The following is a 16,672-nucleotide window of genomic DNA, read 5'->3' on the forward strand; positions in this document are numbered from 1 at the left end:
GCACGGGCTCTAGGTGCGCAGGCTTCAGTAGTTGTGGCGCACGGGCTCAGTAGTTGTGGCTCGCAGGCTCTAGAGCACAGGCTCAGTAGTCGTGGTGCATGGCCTTAGTTGCTCTGTGGCATGTGGGATCTTCCCGGACCAGGGATTGAACCCGTGTCCCCTGCATAAGCAGGAGGATTCTTAACCAGTGCCCCACCAGGGAAGTCCCAGACTGTATTTTAAAAACTTTTTACAACCCAGTAAGATGGCTAACAACCCAATTTTTTTTAAAGGGCAAAATCTTTGAACAAACTTCACAAGAGAAGCTACAAGAATAGTCTATAAGCATATAAGAAGATGCTCCTCATCATTTGTTATTAGGGAAATGCAAATTAAACCACAGTGAGATACCACTTAACCTACCTAGAATAGCTAAAATTAAGAAGACTGAAAAGATCATGTGGTGACAAGGATGTAAAGCAAAACGGAATGTTGATTAATTACTGATGCTAATGTAAAATGGTACTTGCACCTACCTTATCACCCAGTAATTCCATTCCTAGATATTTAACTTAGAGAAATGAAAGTATATGTCCACAAAAGACTCGTATACAAAATGTTCGTAGTGCATTTATTCATAGTAGCTTCTAACTAGAAACAATCCAAATGTTCATCAGTAGTGAATGGATAAACATAATTGTGATAAATTCATATAATTCAATGAAAAGGAATGACCTACTTATGTATGCAACAACATGGATGTATCTCAGAAACATTATGCTGAAATGAAAAAAAGCCAGACACAAAAGAGTACAGACTGTATGATTCCATTTATATGAAATTCTAGGACAAGCAAGCCTAAATTTTCATAACATTAGGTTTCTCAGTGGTTGTCTGGGGCCAGGGGTGAGATGAAAAAGATATTGACTGCAAAGGGGCATGAGAAGCCTTCTGTTGTGATGGAAATGTTCTGTAAGTTGGTTGGGATTATGGTTATACTGGTGTGTACATTTATCGAAAAATGTGTACACATTGAACTGTACACTTAAAATGGGTGCACTTTACTGTATGTAACGTACACCTTAAGTTGATTTATAAAGTTTAAAATAGATTTTAAATTAATCCTAAAATTGAATCTTCAAACTAAAACAATCATTTACTTAACTTTCGCATCAGTATTCTAACTGTATATACTTAATGGGACATGATCTTGAGACAGAAAGTACTGTGAAGAAATACTTAACTTTACTTGATGGTTTTGTTTTTGAAAGAGTTTGTATTACAGTATTTTCGGATAGAGCTAATGAGTAAATATGTTGATGTATCAGTAGTTGTGAACTGGGATTCTGACTGTAGGAAAAGGGAAATACATGTGAAATGGAGGAAGGTGAGGAATACTACATTGGATTTGAGTTAGAGTTGTCATTATGAACTCATGTTTTTAAAAAGACATGTATTTCCTAGCTTTGTCCACTTAAAGGGCCTAGAAGCAGTGACACCTCAGGCATTGAATACACCTGACACCCAGATCTTGGTTTCAAAATGCCATTGCCCACTAAAAAACTCCGAGTAGAAATGGTTGATTTCAGGTGTGGTACAGGGTTAAAAAACCAAGGTGAACCTGAAGCATCTTGTGCTAGGAGGTAAGAATGTGTCTGAGCACCAAGGAGGATATGTCAAAAGGAAACAAGATTGAAGGGACACTATAAATTAAATATGAAGAGTCTACAATGATATTTTTTTTAAGCACAACGTATACGCATTAAAAAACATATTAGTATATATTTTATATATTATATTTAAGTATGTATATAGATAAGAGAGAGAGAAAAGGGGAAAAATCTAATTTTTATTTTATAGAAGAATGCTAACTTTTAAATATGGAAGGTAGTGTAATTAGAAGACTACTGTTTCTAATCTTCAGTGCAGTAATTGAAATGAAGATCATGAATGCAGGGTGTCTGAAACCATTAGCTGTTGGGACAAGATACTGACACTGTCTTAAGTAACACCTCACAATTGCATACTTATTTCAAAGAGAAGAAATAACTACATTGAGAGATCTGACAGTACCTTAACCACTTCAAGTTTAGCATCACCAGTGAGACAGACTGACATTATGTGTGTCCTCATGAGTGCAATAAGAATTACGAAGCATCATTATGTGCTTCTCATGAAGTAGCAATCAGACAAATCCAGAATTTGGGATAGCTTACATTCAGCTGACTTGGATTCCTCAAAATAAAAAGTCCATGTCATGAAGTCAAGGCAAAAGGGGTCTGGCATTAGAGGCAGAGTGGAGGCACTGTTCTAAATGTAAAGAGACATAACCAAATATAATTGTTGAATTTTGATTGCATCCTACAGAGAGCTTTAAAATATCAAACATTTTGACAACAATTGAGGAAAATTGGAATGTGACCTCTGTATTACATGTTATAATGACAGTGTTGAATTTCTTCAAGTCTAATAATGATACTTGGTTATACAGCTGAATGTCCTATTCCTAGGAGATGCAACTGAATTATTTAAGGATACAGTTTCTTGATGTCCACAAGTTATTCTCAAATAGATTAAAAGAAAGTAGTATATATGTCTGTGTATAAAGATAAAACAAATATAACAAAAGGTTAACAGTTGTTGAAACTTAAGTGATGGGTATACAGGTTATTCATTGTACTGTTTCAGTTTTTCTGTGGGTTTAAAATATTCAGAATAAAAATCAAGGGGAGAAAAATATCTCGTTCTGAATTACTCTCAAGATGTATAAGCTTGAAATTTTCTAGGAGAGTTATTGGGAAATAGTGTTAATTATCAATTCATTTGAACTATCTACTATATTCCAGAGACTGTTAGAATTAGAGGGACTTTAGAGATTATCCTATCTGGGTCCCTTATTCATACAGGTGAGGAGATAAGTCCAACAGTAATAGAGTCACTTATTGAAATCACATGGTAAGCCAGTAATAGCACTTGGACAGTGAATTCAGCTCTCCTATTTTCCAGGATATTGCTCTTCCCAATGTACCATGTTACCTCTTCCAGTAAAAGGACTTTGTTTTAGGTAAAGTTGAACTAAGAAAAATGCTGTGTATTACTTTTCTTCCCAGTGTATCTTCAATATGTTCCCCCGCATTTTGACAGTATTATCAGACTGTGTTTGATCTCTTGATCTGTAGGTCAGGAATTTAGTCAAAGACTTATGCTACTTTTCATAATTGCTCTCCTAGAAATTTTTTGATCATCTGGTTTGAGCTGTGTGTTTTTTGTCATTTATTTTTATCATCCTCTAGTTTAAGCTATGAAGAAGGACATCCTTCTCACTCTGAAACAGATCTCCTTCAGAGACAGACTTTTGCAGCCTCTCATCAGCTTCCTGGATATGCTGCCACACCTCAGCCAACCGGTAAAAATTCTCTTGTGAAATATACCACAAATCTGGGTACATTTAGTGAATAAGCAGAAAAATCAATTTTCACACGTTGGGTTATGAAAGTATACAGAACATAATGGTTTCATGGGAAATGTTAAAATGAAAATGAGATTAAAAGCTTTGTCTTTTACTTCTAGGGAATATCTGTATAACTAATTAGTAGGGAGATCTTTTTTTCATGCATCTCTGTATATTTTAAATTATAATTATGCTTGAGCAAATTAATATTTATTGCTATTCATAATAAAACAGTTTAGGATTGTAGAACTTCGGGCCTCAAATGTCAGAGATTCCTTTTTAAAATAGGATCCAGAATATCATTTTATATTAACATATATTTTTACTTTGGGATACATTTTATCTTCAAATGTAGGTCTTTCTGGAATATTTGATACTAGTGTGAACAATGCCAGCACTAACACTAAAGAATCTTCAGTGATGAATTTTCTCTCTGCTGTTGAATCCCGAACTGCTCAGGCTGCTTCTTCAGGAACTACTCTTTTACCACAATTCAGGGCCCCATCCTGGCAGACAGGTGATTCTTTGTTTTCAGAATTTTTAAGTCCTTTAAAAATATGGATAAAATTTCACTTTTGATAGTCTTGTCATTATAGTAGTGTGGCTGAGAGTGATGTTAATTATTGATTTTCCAGTGAACTTTAAAACCTGGAATTTTTCACTATTTTAAGGTGGACAAAATTCAAGAAATTGTTACTAGCAGAAATTCAGTTTTAGCACTCTGATGAAAACTAGCAAGTTGAAGAAGGCAGGTAATTGTTAAAGATAAATCCTAGGTATAAAGTTTTTATCTAGCAATTTAAGTAGTTACTTGTTTACTTGAGAGGAGGAAAGATTAAATTTTTATTTTTATTTTTTTTTCCTATTTCACCTTTATAGAGGTGTAATTGACATATAAAACTGTAAGATATTTAAAGTGTACATTGTGGTGATTTGATATACATTTACATTGTGAAAGAATCCCCACATCTGGTTAATTAACACAGCTATCACTTCACATATTTATCTTTTGTGGGGGGCGGTTGGTGAAAGATTAAATTTCATTTCTTTTAGTGACTTTGGGCTGGATAGGTGTGGTACAGTAAAAAAAACAGTCTTGGAACTGATTTCATCATTAGAGTTATGTAAAGTTATCCTTAACTGAACAGAGTAAGTCAGTCTTTAATAAAAGCCATTAAAAGTTGATATATTATGTACTTTTCTTTTTAAATTTTATTTATTTTTATTTTTGGCTGCGTTGGGACTTCGTTGCTGTGCACGGGCTTTTTCTCTAGTTGGGGTGAGCGGGGGCTACTCTTTGTTGCGGTGCGCGGGCTTCTCATTGCGGTGGCTTCTCTTGTTGTGGAGCACGGGCTCCAGGTGTGTGGGCTTCAGTAGTTGCGGCGCACAGGCTTAGTTGCTCTGCAGCATGTGGGATCTTCCCCGGACCAGGGCTTGAACTATGTCCCCTGCACTGGCAGGCAGATTCTCAACCACTGTACCACCAGGGAAGTCCTATTATGTAGTTTTCTATTTTATTTTTCTTATTTCATTTTTCAACTGTTTCCCCCCCCCGCCAAAATTGTTTGTATATTTTTTTATTCTTTGCAGGATGACAGAAAGGTTAGGTTTTTTTTAAGGTTTCACTTTAAAGAATATATTTTTAAGTAATAGCTATAGGAAATAATATTTTACATTCTGATGTAAACTCCATTAATAGAGCTTCTCCGTATGTCTTAGAAACATTTTTTCTGCTTCCAAAGAAACAATGTTTTAGTGTGAAATAAAGCAATATTAAAAAACACAATAAGGGACTTCCCTGGTGGTCCAATGGTTAAGAATCCGCCTTCCAACGCAGGAGATGCGGGTTCAATCCCTGCTTGGGCAACTAAGCCCGCACACCACAACTAGAGAGCCCGCGGGCCACAACTGCTGAGCCTGCACGCTCTGGAGCCCACGTGCCACAACTAGAGAGAAGCCCATGCGCCACAACAAAAGATCCCATGTGCTGCAACTAAGACCCAATGCAGCCAAATAAATAAATAAATATTAAAAAAATAAAACTACACAATAGCTTTATTTTTTGCTTCCTGGAATAATTTTACATTACATGTATTTAGTTAGACTTTCTATCTCAGTTTCTATAATTACATTATTTTAAACATTAATTCTAAGCACTATTTATTCCTTCAAGAGTAGCTAGATATTTTCTGTCCTTGTAACGGTAATCCTTTTTCTGTCTGCATTGCGAGGCTTGTGGGATCTCAGTTTCCTGACCAGGGATTGAACCTGGGCCCCAGCAGTGGAAGTGCTGAGTCCTAACCACTGGACCTCCAGGGAATTCCCACTTTTTTGACATTTAATGGAAAGAGGTGAAAGAAGAATATTTTTGAAAAGGGCCAGAGAATCTTTTTTCCCCAATTTTGCCAAAATGAAAAAGAATTTTTTTTAATGGAAATTCACTGAAAAATGTGTAAACAGACTTAGAGAACGAACTTATGGTTACCGGGGGGAAGAGTAGAGGGGAGGGATAGACTTGGAGTTTGGGATTGACATGTACACACTGCTATATTTAAAATAGATAACCAACAAGGACCTACTGTACAGCAAAGGGAATGCTGCTCAATGTTCTGTAATAACCTAAATAGGAACAGAATTTGAAAAAGAATAGCTACATGTATATGTATAACTGAATCATTTTGTTGTACACCTGAAACTAACACAACATTGTTAATCAATGGTGCTCCAATATAAGATAAAATTTTTTTAATGTAAACAATAAAAAAGTGTATAAAATGGAAAGTGATAGTTCCTAATTACAGTCCCCCTTTTTAGAGAAGAGTTAACAGTTTGGTATTTACTCTTCTTTAATATCTTTGTACATCAAAACTTTTTTTGTATATCCACCTAAGCAATGTTTATAGCATCAGTATTATTAGGATATGCCATAATTATTTTACCAGTCTCCTGTTGATGGATATTTAGGTTGTTTCTACCTGTTATTCACAATAACTATAATGAATATCTTGTTTGAATCTTTGTGTCCACTTATTTCCATAGGGTAAATTTCTAGAAGTGGAACTTTTGGATTGCAAGGGTATAACATGTTTTTACTTTTGCTGTATGTGGCAAGAATGCTGTCCTGAAATGTTAATACTCTCTTCTTGACAGTGCTTTATTAATTTCTGATTAGCTTTTTTTGATAAGCATGCATCTATTGTTATTAGAAGTTGTTCATAGGAAGTCAAAACTTGAAATGCAAGGAATTTTTTAAATGCATTTATTTTGATAAAAGAAACTGCACTGTTAATCTCACTATTTCAGATTTATTACGTTAAATGTAGGCAATTCAGTTTCAATTTTAATGTTATGAACATTTTAGTTTGTCCATTGGTATTTTGCATTGGGATTTCAAGGGAAATTAATCATTAGAGATTATGTACATTTTTACTGTTTTCTTAATTATCAAATGACCTTATCTGACTATATATATGTATAATCTCATATTTATGTAACAATCATACATATGAATTGCTGATACCTTTGTAATTTTGTTCCTCCCTTATGAAAGCTAGCTATTTTGAAATGTATTTTTGAAAATTTATGTGCAGAACTAATTTGTCAGGCTTTTCAGTTTTAAAGAGATTTTGATGGATTGAAGGTCATATAAGTTTTATAAGTCTGTATTATGAAAGCAGATATAAGTGTTTGTGCTGTAACTGCATGAGCATATTTGTTTTCTTTTCGTAGGTATGCATTCCTCAGCAGCAACTGAGCTGTTTGTTACTGGACCTTTGCCAACCACTGGAGCACTTCCACCCTCTGCCCTCTCTGCTTATCAGCATCCCACCACCTTCAGCAATAGAAACTTTGCCACCACCTCACCTTTGGTGCTTCAGGATTCAACTTTTAACACTACATCAAATGGAATTTTAAATCCTCATGATCCTTTGCTGCAAATCAAGACTTCCCAGGGAACTGTTCCAACCGCTTTGGCATTTGAGCGCCTGGGCAGTTCTGCGATAAGTAACAGCATACCACCTCAGTCTTCAACATACCGCTCAGCTCAAGAGTCTGCACCCCATCTTTTACAACCTCAATTTAGTTTGTTGCCTTCAGCACTTGGAGGAGCCCAGCAAACTCCTCAAGCCTACGGTTCAACTCTCTTTACTAGTTCTACTGCTTCCATTGAAAGAGCTCTTCTTCGAGAATGTAGTGTTATTAAACACCATCAGCGGCCTTCAGGTACCCAGTCTATTCAGGCACAACTGACTGGTTCACAGCATTCCTTACACGGTTATCTATCAAATGCAAGTGTGGTTAATTTTCAGGAAACAAGCAGGCAGTCATCTTTATCCTGTAACCCAATTGGAGATTCTACTCAGGTGAGCAATGGAGGATTGCAACAGAAGACCTCCCAGGTCTCAGTGGAACTTGCTCAGTCCTATTCATCTGCAATTCCATCATCAGGGTATCCTCCTTCTACTACAAAAGTAAAAAGCTGTTCTACAAAACAACCACTAACATCAACCAAGTCCCCCAAACCTCAAAGTATAATTCCTCCTGTGCAAACACTAAGCTATTCCAAACCTTTACATAACCAGAGTTCTGTAATATCAGGCCAAGCACAAATTTATTCTACAGCGCAGCTACCAAGCCTTTTATCAGTTAGTCAGTCTCAAAATTATGGTTTAGTACAGCCACATAATGTGCCATCTATTGTTCATTCACATGTTTATAGGTCCAGCAAAGTTGAGAAGTTGCCATCCTTATATAAAACATTGACTTTTTCTGGGTCATCTCAGACTATAACTTCTGAAAATCCAACACTTAATTATTCTTCTGATCAGCAAGAGGTATTATCTTCAGTTACAAATGAGAATTACCCTGCTCAAACAAGAGATCTATCTTCAGTTAGCCAGTCTCAGAGTTACTCATCTGGTCACTCTCAGGGTTTATCACCAGTTAGTCAGACACAGGTTAGTTATTCATCTCAGTCACAAGTTTTGTCAGTTGTTAGTCCTTCAGAAAGCTATGCTTCAGGGCAGACCCTAACATTAACAGCCCCTTCTCTTTCTTATTCTTCTGCCTCTCGGGCTCAGAATATGCCAGATTCTAGCCCAACTCAGAATTATATTTCTATGCATTCTTCCCAAAATGCTCAGACTCAAGGGTCATCATCTCCCCAGTCCCAAAAGTTTTTGCCTGTTGTCCAGTCATCATCTTTTGCGTCCTCTACTCATTGTCAGACATTACAGAATAACATACCTTCCCCTGATCCAAAGTCTTACGCTGAAAGAAAACTTGACTCAAATGTGTATACATCTTCAAAGCAAGAGGATGATTTTCCAATGCAAGAGTTACAGGTATTACAGCCGCAAGTATCTCTTGAGTCATCAACCCAAAGGCTATCTGATGGGGAAATTAATGTTCCAGAGTCAGCTTATAAGGTGTCAAAGACAGATGACAGATATTCCCAGAGCATAATCAGAAGTAATTCCCATCTTGAAGATCAAGTTGTTGGGATTGTTCTACAAGGGCCAAAAAAAGAAGAAAACATAGTTGGTTCAGTGGCACAGCTTAACCAACAAGTTGGCCAAGTCAATAATGCAGCAACCCTTGATATAAAGAAGACAACTAATTTAATGCAAACTCCACAAATAAGGCTGAATACTAAAGACCTAAACCAGCAGCATTCTCTTATACAGAAGGTACATGAAGCCAAGGTCCAGGAGCAGCATGATCAAATAATTAATGCCTCGTCTCAGATTCAAATTCCAAATAATGCTTTAGGGCATGGCCATCAGGCATCTCTTCCTAATACACAGGTCCTTTTAGATTCTGCCTGTGATTTACAAATTCTTCAGCAGTCAATACTACAGGCCGGTTTAGGACAAGTAAAGGCATCTCTACAAGTACAGCGTGTTCAAAGTCCTCAACAAATAGTACATCCTTTCCTTCAAATGGATGGTCATATTATTCAGAGCAATGGCGATCATTCTCAGCAGCAACTCCATCCTCAAAATTCTGAAATTATGAAAATGGACCTCTCTGAGTCTTCAAAACCATTACAACAACATCTAACAACAAAGGGCCATTTTAGTGAAACAAATCAACATGATTCAAAGAATCATTTTGTTTCTCTTGGATCAATATGTTTCCCAGAGGCAATGCTCCTCAGTGATGAAAGAAATATTTTATCAAATGTAGATGATATCTTAGCAGCTACAGCAGCAGCTTGTGGGGTCACACCTTCTGATTTTTCCAAGTCAACTTCAAATGAAACCATTCCTGCTGTTGAAGATGGTGATTCTAAATCTCATTTTCAGCAATCATTAGATGTCAGGCATGTGACGTCAGATTTTAACTCCATAGCAGCTACAGTAGGAAAGCCACCAAATATAAATGATATTTCCTTAAATGGAAATCAAGTTACTGTAAACCTTTCACCAGTACCTACTCTTCAGTCAAAGATGACTCTTGATCCACAGCACATTGAAACACCTGGTCAAAATAAAGCTTCTAAAGTAACTTCACCAGTGGTTGGGCCAGGTCATGAAGTCCAGGAGCAAAGTTCTGGCCCATTCAAGAAACAGTCTGCTACCAATCATGAACCTGAAGAAGATAGCGAAGTACCTGTTGATAGTATATTAAATAATAACAGAAATCAAGAGTTTGTTTCTAGTAGTAGAAGTATAAGTGGAGAGAGTGCTACATCGGAGAGTGAATTCACTTTAGGGGGTGATGACAGTGGTGTGTCAATGAACCCGACTAGGAGTACACTTGCACTGTTGGCCATGGCCCAACCTGGGGAGCCAATCAGCGTCAAGATTGAAGAGGAAAACCAAGATTTAATGCATTTTAACCTTCAGAAGAAGAAAACTAAAGGAAAAGGGCAAACTAAAGAGGAAGACAACAGTAATCAAAAACAGCTGAAAAGACCTGCCCAAGGCAAACGACAGAATCCAAGGGGAGCAGATATATATTTGCCGTATACTCCCCCTTCCTCGGAAAGCTGCCATGATGGTTATCAGCATCAAGAAAAAATGAGACAGAAGATCAAAGAAGTAGAGGAAAAACAGCCAGAAGTCAAAACCGGATTCATTGCCTCTTTCTTAGATTTTCTGAAATCTGGGCCCAAGCAGCAGTTTTCCACTCTTGCTGTACGGATGCCTAACAGGACTAGACGACCAGGAACCCAGACTGTTCGTACATTTTGTCCCCCACCACTTCCAAAGACTGCATCTGCAACACCCACAACTTTAGTGTCTGAAACTGGGGGTAACAGTCCGTCAGAAAAAGCTGATAACGAGCTTAAAAACTCGGAACATTTATCTTCACTTTCTTCTGATGAAGATGATCCTGGAGTATGCAGTCGTGATATTTATAAAAGCACCTCTACTACCTTAAATACTTTGGATGCCACTTCTGATAAAAAGAAGAAAACAGGTAAAGTTTTAAAATTTAGATTCATAATTATGGCTTTCCACTTTAATTTTTCTGGCTCTATACCAAGTTTTATGCTTTCTTAGCTTGAAGCAGGCCAAAATGCAAGGGTAGGTATCTTAGAGACTTACTTTTTTAAATGTTCCTTGCCTATAGGAAAGTTCTGGGTTTTAGGCTGAGTAGTTCTGGTTTTTCTCAGCTTTTTACCACATGCAACATAATTTACATAGTGCACTATCCACACTTTTCTAACCTGAGACATTTTGAAGTGGCTTATGGATATGAGGCATTGTATTGAGGGCCATGTTGTTATATAAACTGGCATATTTTCTTGATATGCTAATTTTACCTAAAGATCAACATTTTACTATTAAATATGGTTCTTTTGTGTGCAGCATGCAGATTAATATAATTAAGTTAAAACTTCTAAAATTTTGTGCTGGTTCCGAAGTATATGCCCAAATCCTTGGGTGTGTGTTTCACTTTACTCTGTAGTTAAGGGAACATTTCAAGGAACTGTTTTGAGAAGCACTGCCTCATGTAAATGATTGACAAGTAGTATAAAAGTTACTATTTTAAAGAACATGCTGGACTTCCCTGGTGGTGTGGTGGTTAGGAATCCACCTGCCAATGCAGGAGACACGAGTTCGAGCCCTGGTCCGGGAGGATCCCACATGCTGCAGAGTGACTGGGCCCGTGTGCCACAAGTACTGAGCTTACACTCTAGAGCCCACGAGCCACAGCTACTGAGCCTGCGAGCAACAACTACTGAAGCCCGCGCACCTAGAGCCCATGCTTCACAACAAGAGAAGCCACCGCAATGAAAAGCCTGTGCACTGCAACGCAGAGTAGCCCCCTGTTGCCACAACTAGAGAAAGCCTGCGCACAGCAACAAAGACCCAACAGCCAAAAATAAATAAAAATAAAATAAATAAATTTGAAAAAACAAAAGCTTTAAAAAAAAATAATGCTAAGGAAAAAAGTACTTATAACAGTAAAATAGCTACCACCTCTGTGCCAGGAACTATTCGCAATGCTGTAAGATGTGCTTTGTTATCTCCAATATACAGATGATATAACAGACTAAATGAATTTTCCAGGTCTATACAGTCAGTAAATGACAGAGCTGAAATCCAAACTCAGGTTTATCTAGTTCTAGAACCTGTATTCCTGCCTACCTCTTTTTTTTTTTTTTTTTTAATTTATTTATTCTTTGGCTGTGTTGGGTCTTTGTTGCTGCATGCGGGCTTTTCTCTAGTTGCGGTGAGCGGGGGCTACCGCTCGTTGCGGTGCACGGGCTTCTCGTTGCGGTGGCTTGTCTTTGTTGTGGAGCACACCTGTGCAGGCTTCAGTAGTTGTGGCATGTGGCCTCAGTAGTTGTGGCTCCCGGGCTCTAGAGCGCAGGCTCAGTAGTTGTGGCGCACGGGCTTAGTCGCTCCATGGCATGTGGGATCTTCTCAGACCAGGACTTGAACCCATGTTCCCTGCATTGGCAGGCGGATTCTTAACCACTGCACCACCAGGGAAGCCCCTGCCTACCTCTTTTGTATGAATAGAGTGGTGCTTTATGAGTAAAACCTTGTTTTGTGATGTACTTTTCAGCTTCTCTCCAGATTTGAGACTACCTTTTTAACTACTAAAGTAATATGAAACAGCTGGTATCCCAAATATTCTATTAGCATAAATTTCTGCTAAAACATTTGTAAAGAATTCTCATTTTGTTATACAAGGAAATTAGCATAATGGAAAATCATTGTTAGAGTCAAAACATTACAGATGTGGCTAATCCTAGTAAGGTTTTACACTCTATTCCCCCAATTCAGAGTTCTTTGCAATTACTGTTATATTCCCTCCTATGTTCCTAGAGCAAACATTTTATAATCTCTGTTATAAAACATGAATCTAGAACTAGTTTCTTCCAGACAACAGTTATTATCTCATTTTTAGTTAAAAATCACCACCATCAACCTGATCCTTACTAATAGGTCTTTGAAGTTCTCCCTTTACCATCCCCATTGCCTCCTCATCTGTGAGAACTCATCATCTCTTGCTTGGACTATTGCAACAGACTTCTCATTAGAATCCTTCCCATCAGTCTCTACACTAGTCCGTCCTCCACACTGTCATCACACTTATCTTTATAAAAAAGGAAAACCAATTGTTACTTCTCTGCTTTGAAATGCTTCTTGTTGCTCCATGGGAAAAAATTAAAATAATGTGTAAAAATTCTCCCTTTCCATGTTTCACTCTTGCTCCACCCTTTGCACTTCCCCTCTTCTGTGACAACTGAATTTCTCATTGTTCCTTGGACCTGTGAGCCCCTGTCACAATTGTGCTCCTTTTGGGCAGGTTTTTCTCTACCTAGGCCTTCCTCTTGATTTTTTAGCCCAGCAGACACTTAGTTATCTTTGAAGACCATCTTCAAAGTCACTTTGTGGAAGTTACTCCTGGCAGAATTAGTGCTTATATCCTCTAAATTCCCATAGCCCTTAAATATTTCTGAAGGGCAGAAGTTTTAAATTGCAGCAAGGTCTAGTTTATCCATTTTTCCTTTTATGATTTGCACTTTTTGTATCCTAAGAAATCTTCGCCTAGCCCATAGTCACAAAAATTTTCTCCTGTTTTCTTCTAGGAATTTTAGAGTTTTGCATTTTACATTTAAGTCTAGGGTCCCTTTTGAATTTTTTTTTTTTTTTTTTGGTATAAGATATGTGGTATGGGTTGAAGTTAATTTTTTTGCACATAGAAGTCCAGCTTTTCCAACACATTTGTTGAAAAGACAGTCCTTTCTCCATTGAGTGCTTTTTGCACCTTTGTCAAAAATTAATTGTATGAATTCATATTTGTATGAATCTATTTCTGGACTCTCAATTCTGTCACATTGATCTATGTGTTTATGCTTTCACCAGTACCACACTGTCTTAATTGCTATAGCTTTACAGTAAATCTTGAATGAAATAAGGCAGTGTGAGTCTTCCAAATTTGTTCTTTTTCAAAATTGTTTTGCCTATTCTAGTTCCTTTCCTTTTCCATTTAAATGTTCAAGTCAGCTGTTGGTATCTACAAAAAAATCCTTCTGGGATTTTGATTTCCTTGAATCTGTGGCAATTTGAGGAACACTAAACTGTTAACAATATATTGAGCCTTAATTCATGCACACATGTGATTTCTCTCACTAGTCTTGTGTAGTTTTTGGCATATAGATCCTGCTTTGTTAGATTTATTCCTAAGTTTTTTTGGGTGCTATTTATTGTAAGTGACACTTTCTAAAATTTTCAAATTCCAATTATGCATTAGTAGATTATAAAAATAGTTATTTTTTATACATTGATCTTAAATCCGCACAACTGATTTATTTTAAGATTTTTTTAATGGGAATTCCCTGGCGGTCTAGTGGTTGGGACTCCGCGATTCCACTGCAGGGGGCACAGGTTCGATCCCTGGTTGGGGAACTAAGATCCCATAAGCAGTGTGGCATGGCCAAAAAAAAAAATGGTTTTTAAAAATTAGATTCCATAGGATTTTCTATGTAGAAAATGATGTCATCTGCAAATAAGGATAGTTTTATTTCTTCTTTTCCAGTCTAATGCCTTTTTCATTCCTGTCTTAATACACAGGACTTCCTATACAGTGTTTAATAAGAGTGCTGAATGTGGACATCCTGAACATGTTCTTGATCTTTGGGAGAAAGAAATCAATCTTTCACCATTAACTATGATGTTCAGTGTAGGTTTTTGTAGATGCCTTTTTTTATTGCATTAAAGAAGTTCCTTATATTTTATAGTTTGCCAACAGTTTTTATAATAGAATGGAGGTTGAATTTTGTCAAATGCTTTTTCTTCATCTATTTAAATGATCATGTAGTTTTCTTCTGTAGTCTGTCAGTATGGTAAATTACATGGATTGTTAAATGTATCTGTGGCCTTGCATTCTCAGGATAAACTCCACTGACTGTGATGTATTATCTCATTTATACATTGATGGATTCAATTTTCTAATTTTTTTGCATCTGTGTTCACAATGAATATTAGTCTGTAGTATTCTTTTTGTAATGACTTTGTCTGGTTTTGGTATCTGGTTATTGCTGACCTCATAAGTGAGTTGGGGAGTATTCCCTTCTTCTCTATTTTCTGCAAGAGATTGGGTAGTATTGTTTCTTCCCCAAATGTTTGGTTGAATTTGCTAGTGAAACCGTCTGGACTTGGAGTTTTCTATGAATTAAATTTCTCTGACAGAACTATTCAACTAGTCTATTTCTTCTTGACTGTGTTTCGTATCTTTGAAGGAATTGGTCCATTTCATTAAGTTGTCAAATTTATGAATATAGAGTTGTTAGTAGCATTTCCTTGTTATCTTTTTAATTTCTGTAGGTCCTGTAGTGACTCCCACTCTTAGTCTTTTTTTTTAATAAAATATGGCCTTTTTAAAAAAAATGTTTATTTATTTATTTTTGGCTGCACTGGGTCTTTGTTGGTGCACGTGGGCTTTCTCTAGTTGCAGCGAGTGGGGGGCTACTCTTCATTGCGGTGCATGGGCTTCTCATTGCAGTGGCTTCTCGTGTTGCGGAGCACAGGCTCTAGGCATGCGGGCTTCAGTAGTTGTGGCACACAGGCTCAGTAGTTGTAGTGCACGGGTCCCACTCTTACAGTCTTGATGTTGGTCATTTGTGTCTTCTCTCTTCATCTTCGTTAGTCTAGATAGAAGTTTATTAATTTTATTGATCTCTTCAAAAGACCAGCTTTTAGTGTCATTGATTTTTCTCCTTTGTTGACAATTTCACTGATTTCTGCTATTTTCATTAATTCCTTTTTCTGTTTGATTTTGGTTTATTATGCGCTAGTACTTTTTTTCTAGTTTCATATGGTAGAAGCCTAAATTGCTGATTTCAGACCTCTATTCTTTTCTGCTTTAAGCATTTAATGTTACAAACTTCTCTCTAAGCCCTGCTTTAGCTATATCCCACAGATTTTATTTTTATTATTTGTTTTTATTTTCTTTTGTTCCAAAAGTTTTAAAAATTCCATTTGGTGCTTTCTTTTTGATCTATGAGTTATTTAGAATCATATTTAAAGATATTCAAATATTTGGGAATTTTCCAGACATCTGTCCTTTATTGATTTCTACTTTGTGTAATTTCAATTCTTTAAAATTTTTAAGGTTAGCTTTATAGCCCAGAATATGGTTGATCTTGATAAATGTTCCAGTGCACTTTAAAAGAATGTGTATTCTGCTGTTGTGTGGATTGTTGTATAAATGTCAATTAGATCAAGTTGGTTGTTAGTGCTGTTCAGATTCTTCTCCTTGCTGATTATCTGTTTACTTGTTCTGTCAATTACTGCGAGAGGATTTCCAAAGCTTCCAAGTATGCTTGTAGATTTGTCTGTTTTGCTTTTCATTTCTATCTGTTATTGCTTTGTGTATTTTGACCTCTGTTTTTAGATATGTACACAGTTAGGATTGTTAAGTCTTAGCAAATTGACCCTTTTATCAGTATATAATATCCTTCTTTATCCTTGGTAATAATCTTTATTCTGAAGTCTACTTTGTCTGTTATCAGTGTAGCCTCTCCAGGTTTCTTTTGATGAATTGCATGTATATCTTTTTCCATCCTTTACCTTTAACCTATCTGTGACGTTATATTTAATGTGGGTATTTTGTAGACAGTATATAGTTCAATTTTGTCTTTTTTTAAAAAACTGTAATCTCATAATCTCTGTCTTTCAGCTAGTATGTTTAGACCATTTACATTTAATGTAATTATTGATATAGTTCAATCTTCCATTTTATCATTTTCTGTTTCCCCCCTTTTTTGTTCCT

General features: G+C 36.6%; 1 protein-coding gene across 3 annotated transcripts in view; it reads left to right on the forward strand.

Annotated features, from left to right (window-relative positions):
- The window catches only part of QSER1 (glutamine and serine rich 1), an 87,276-nt gene that overhangs the window by 30,962 nt on the left and 39,642 nt on the right, over positions 1-16,672 (forward strand). For 2 of the 3 annotated variants that reach the window (XM_082410405.1, XM_082410406.1), the window contains exons 2-4: positions 3,273-3,385; positions 3,786-3,947; positions 7,160-10,858. In XM_082410405.1, coding sequence (XP_082266531.1) covers positions 3,273-3,385; positions 3,786-3,947; positions 7,160-10,858 — 3,974 coding nt within the window. The remainder of the gene's footprint in view (positions 1-3,272; positions 3,386-3,785; positions 3,948-7,159; positions 10,859-16,672) is intronic. The other variant, XM_082410407.1, reaches the window with a different exon arrangement.

The sequence above is a fragment of the Balaenoptera physalus genome (assembly GCF_965194825.1).
Source record: "Balaenoptera physalus genome assembly, chromosome: 10".
Classification (NCBI taxonomy): Eukaryota; Metazoa; Chordata; class Mammalia; order Artiodactyla; family Balaenopteridae; genus Balaenoptera; species Balaenoptera physalus.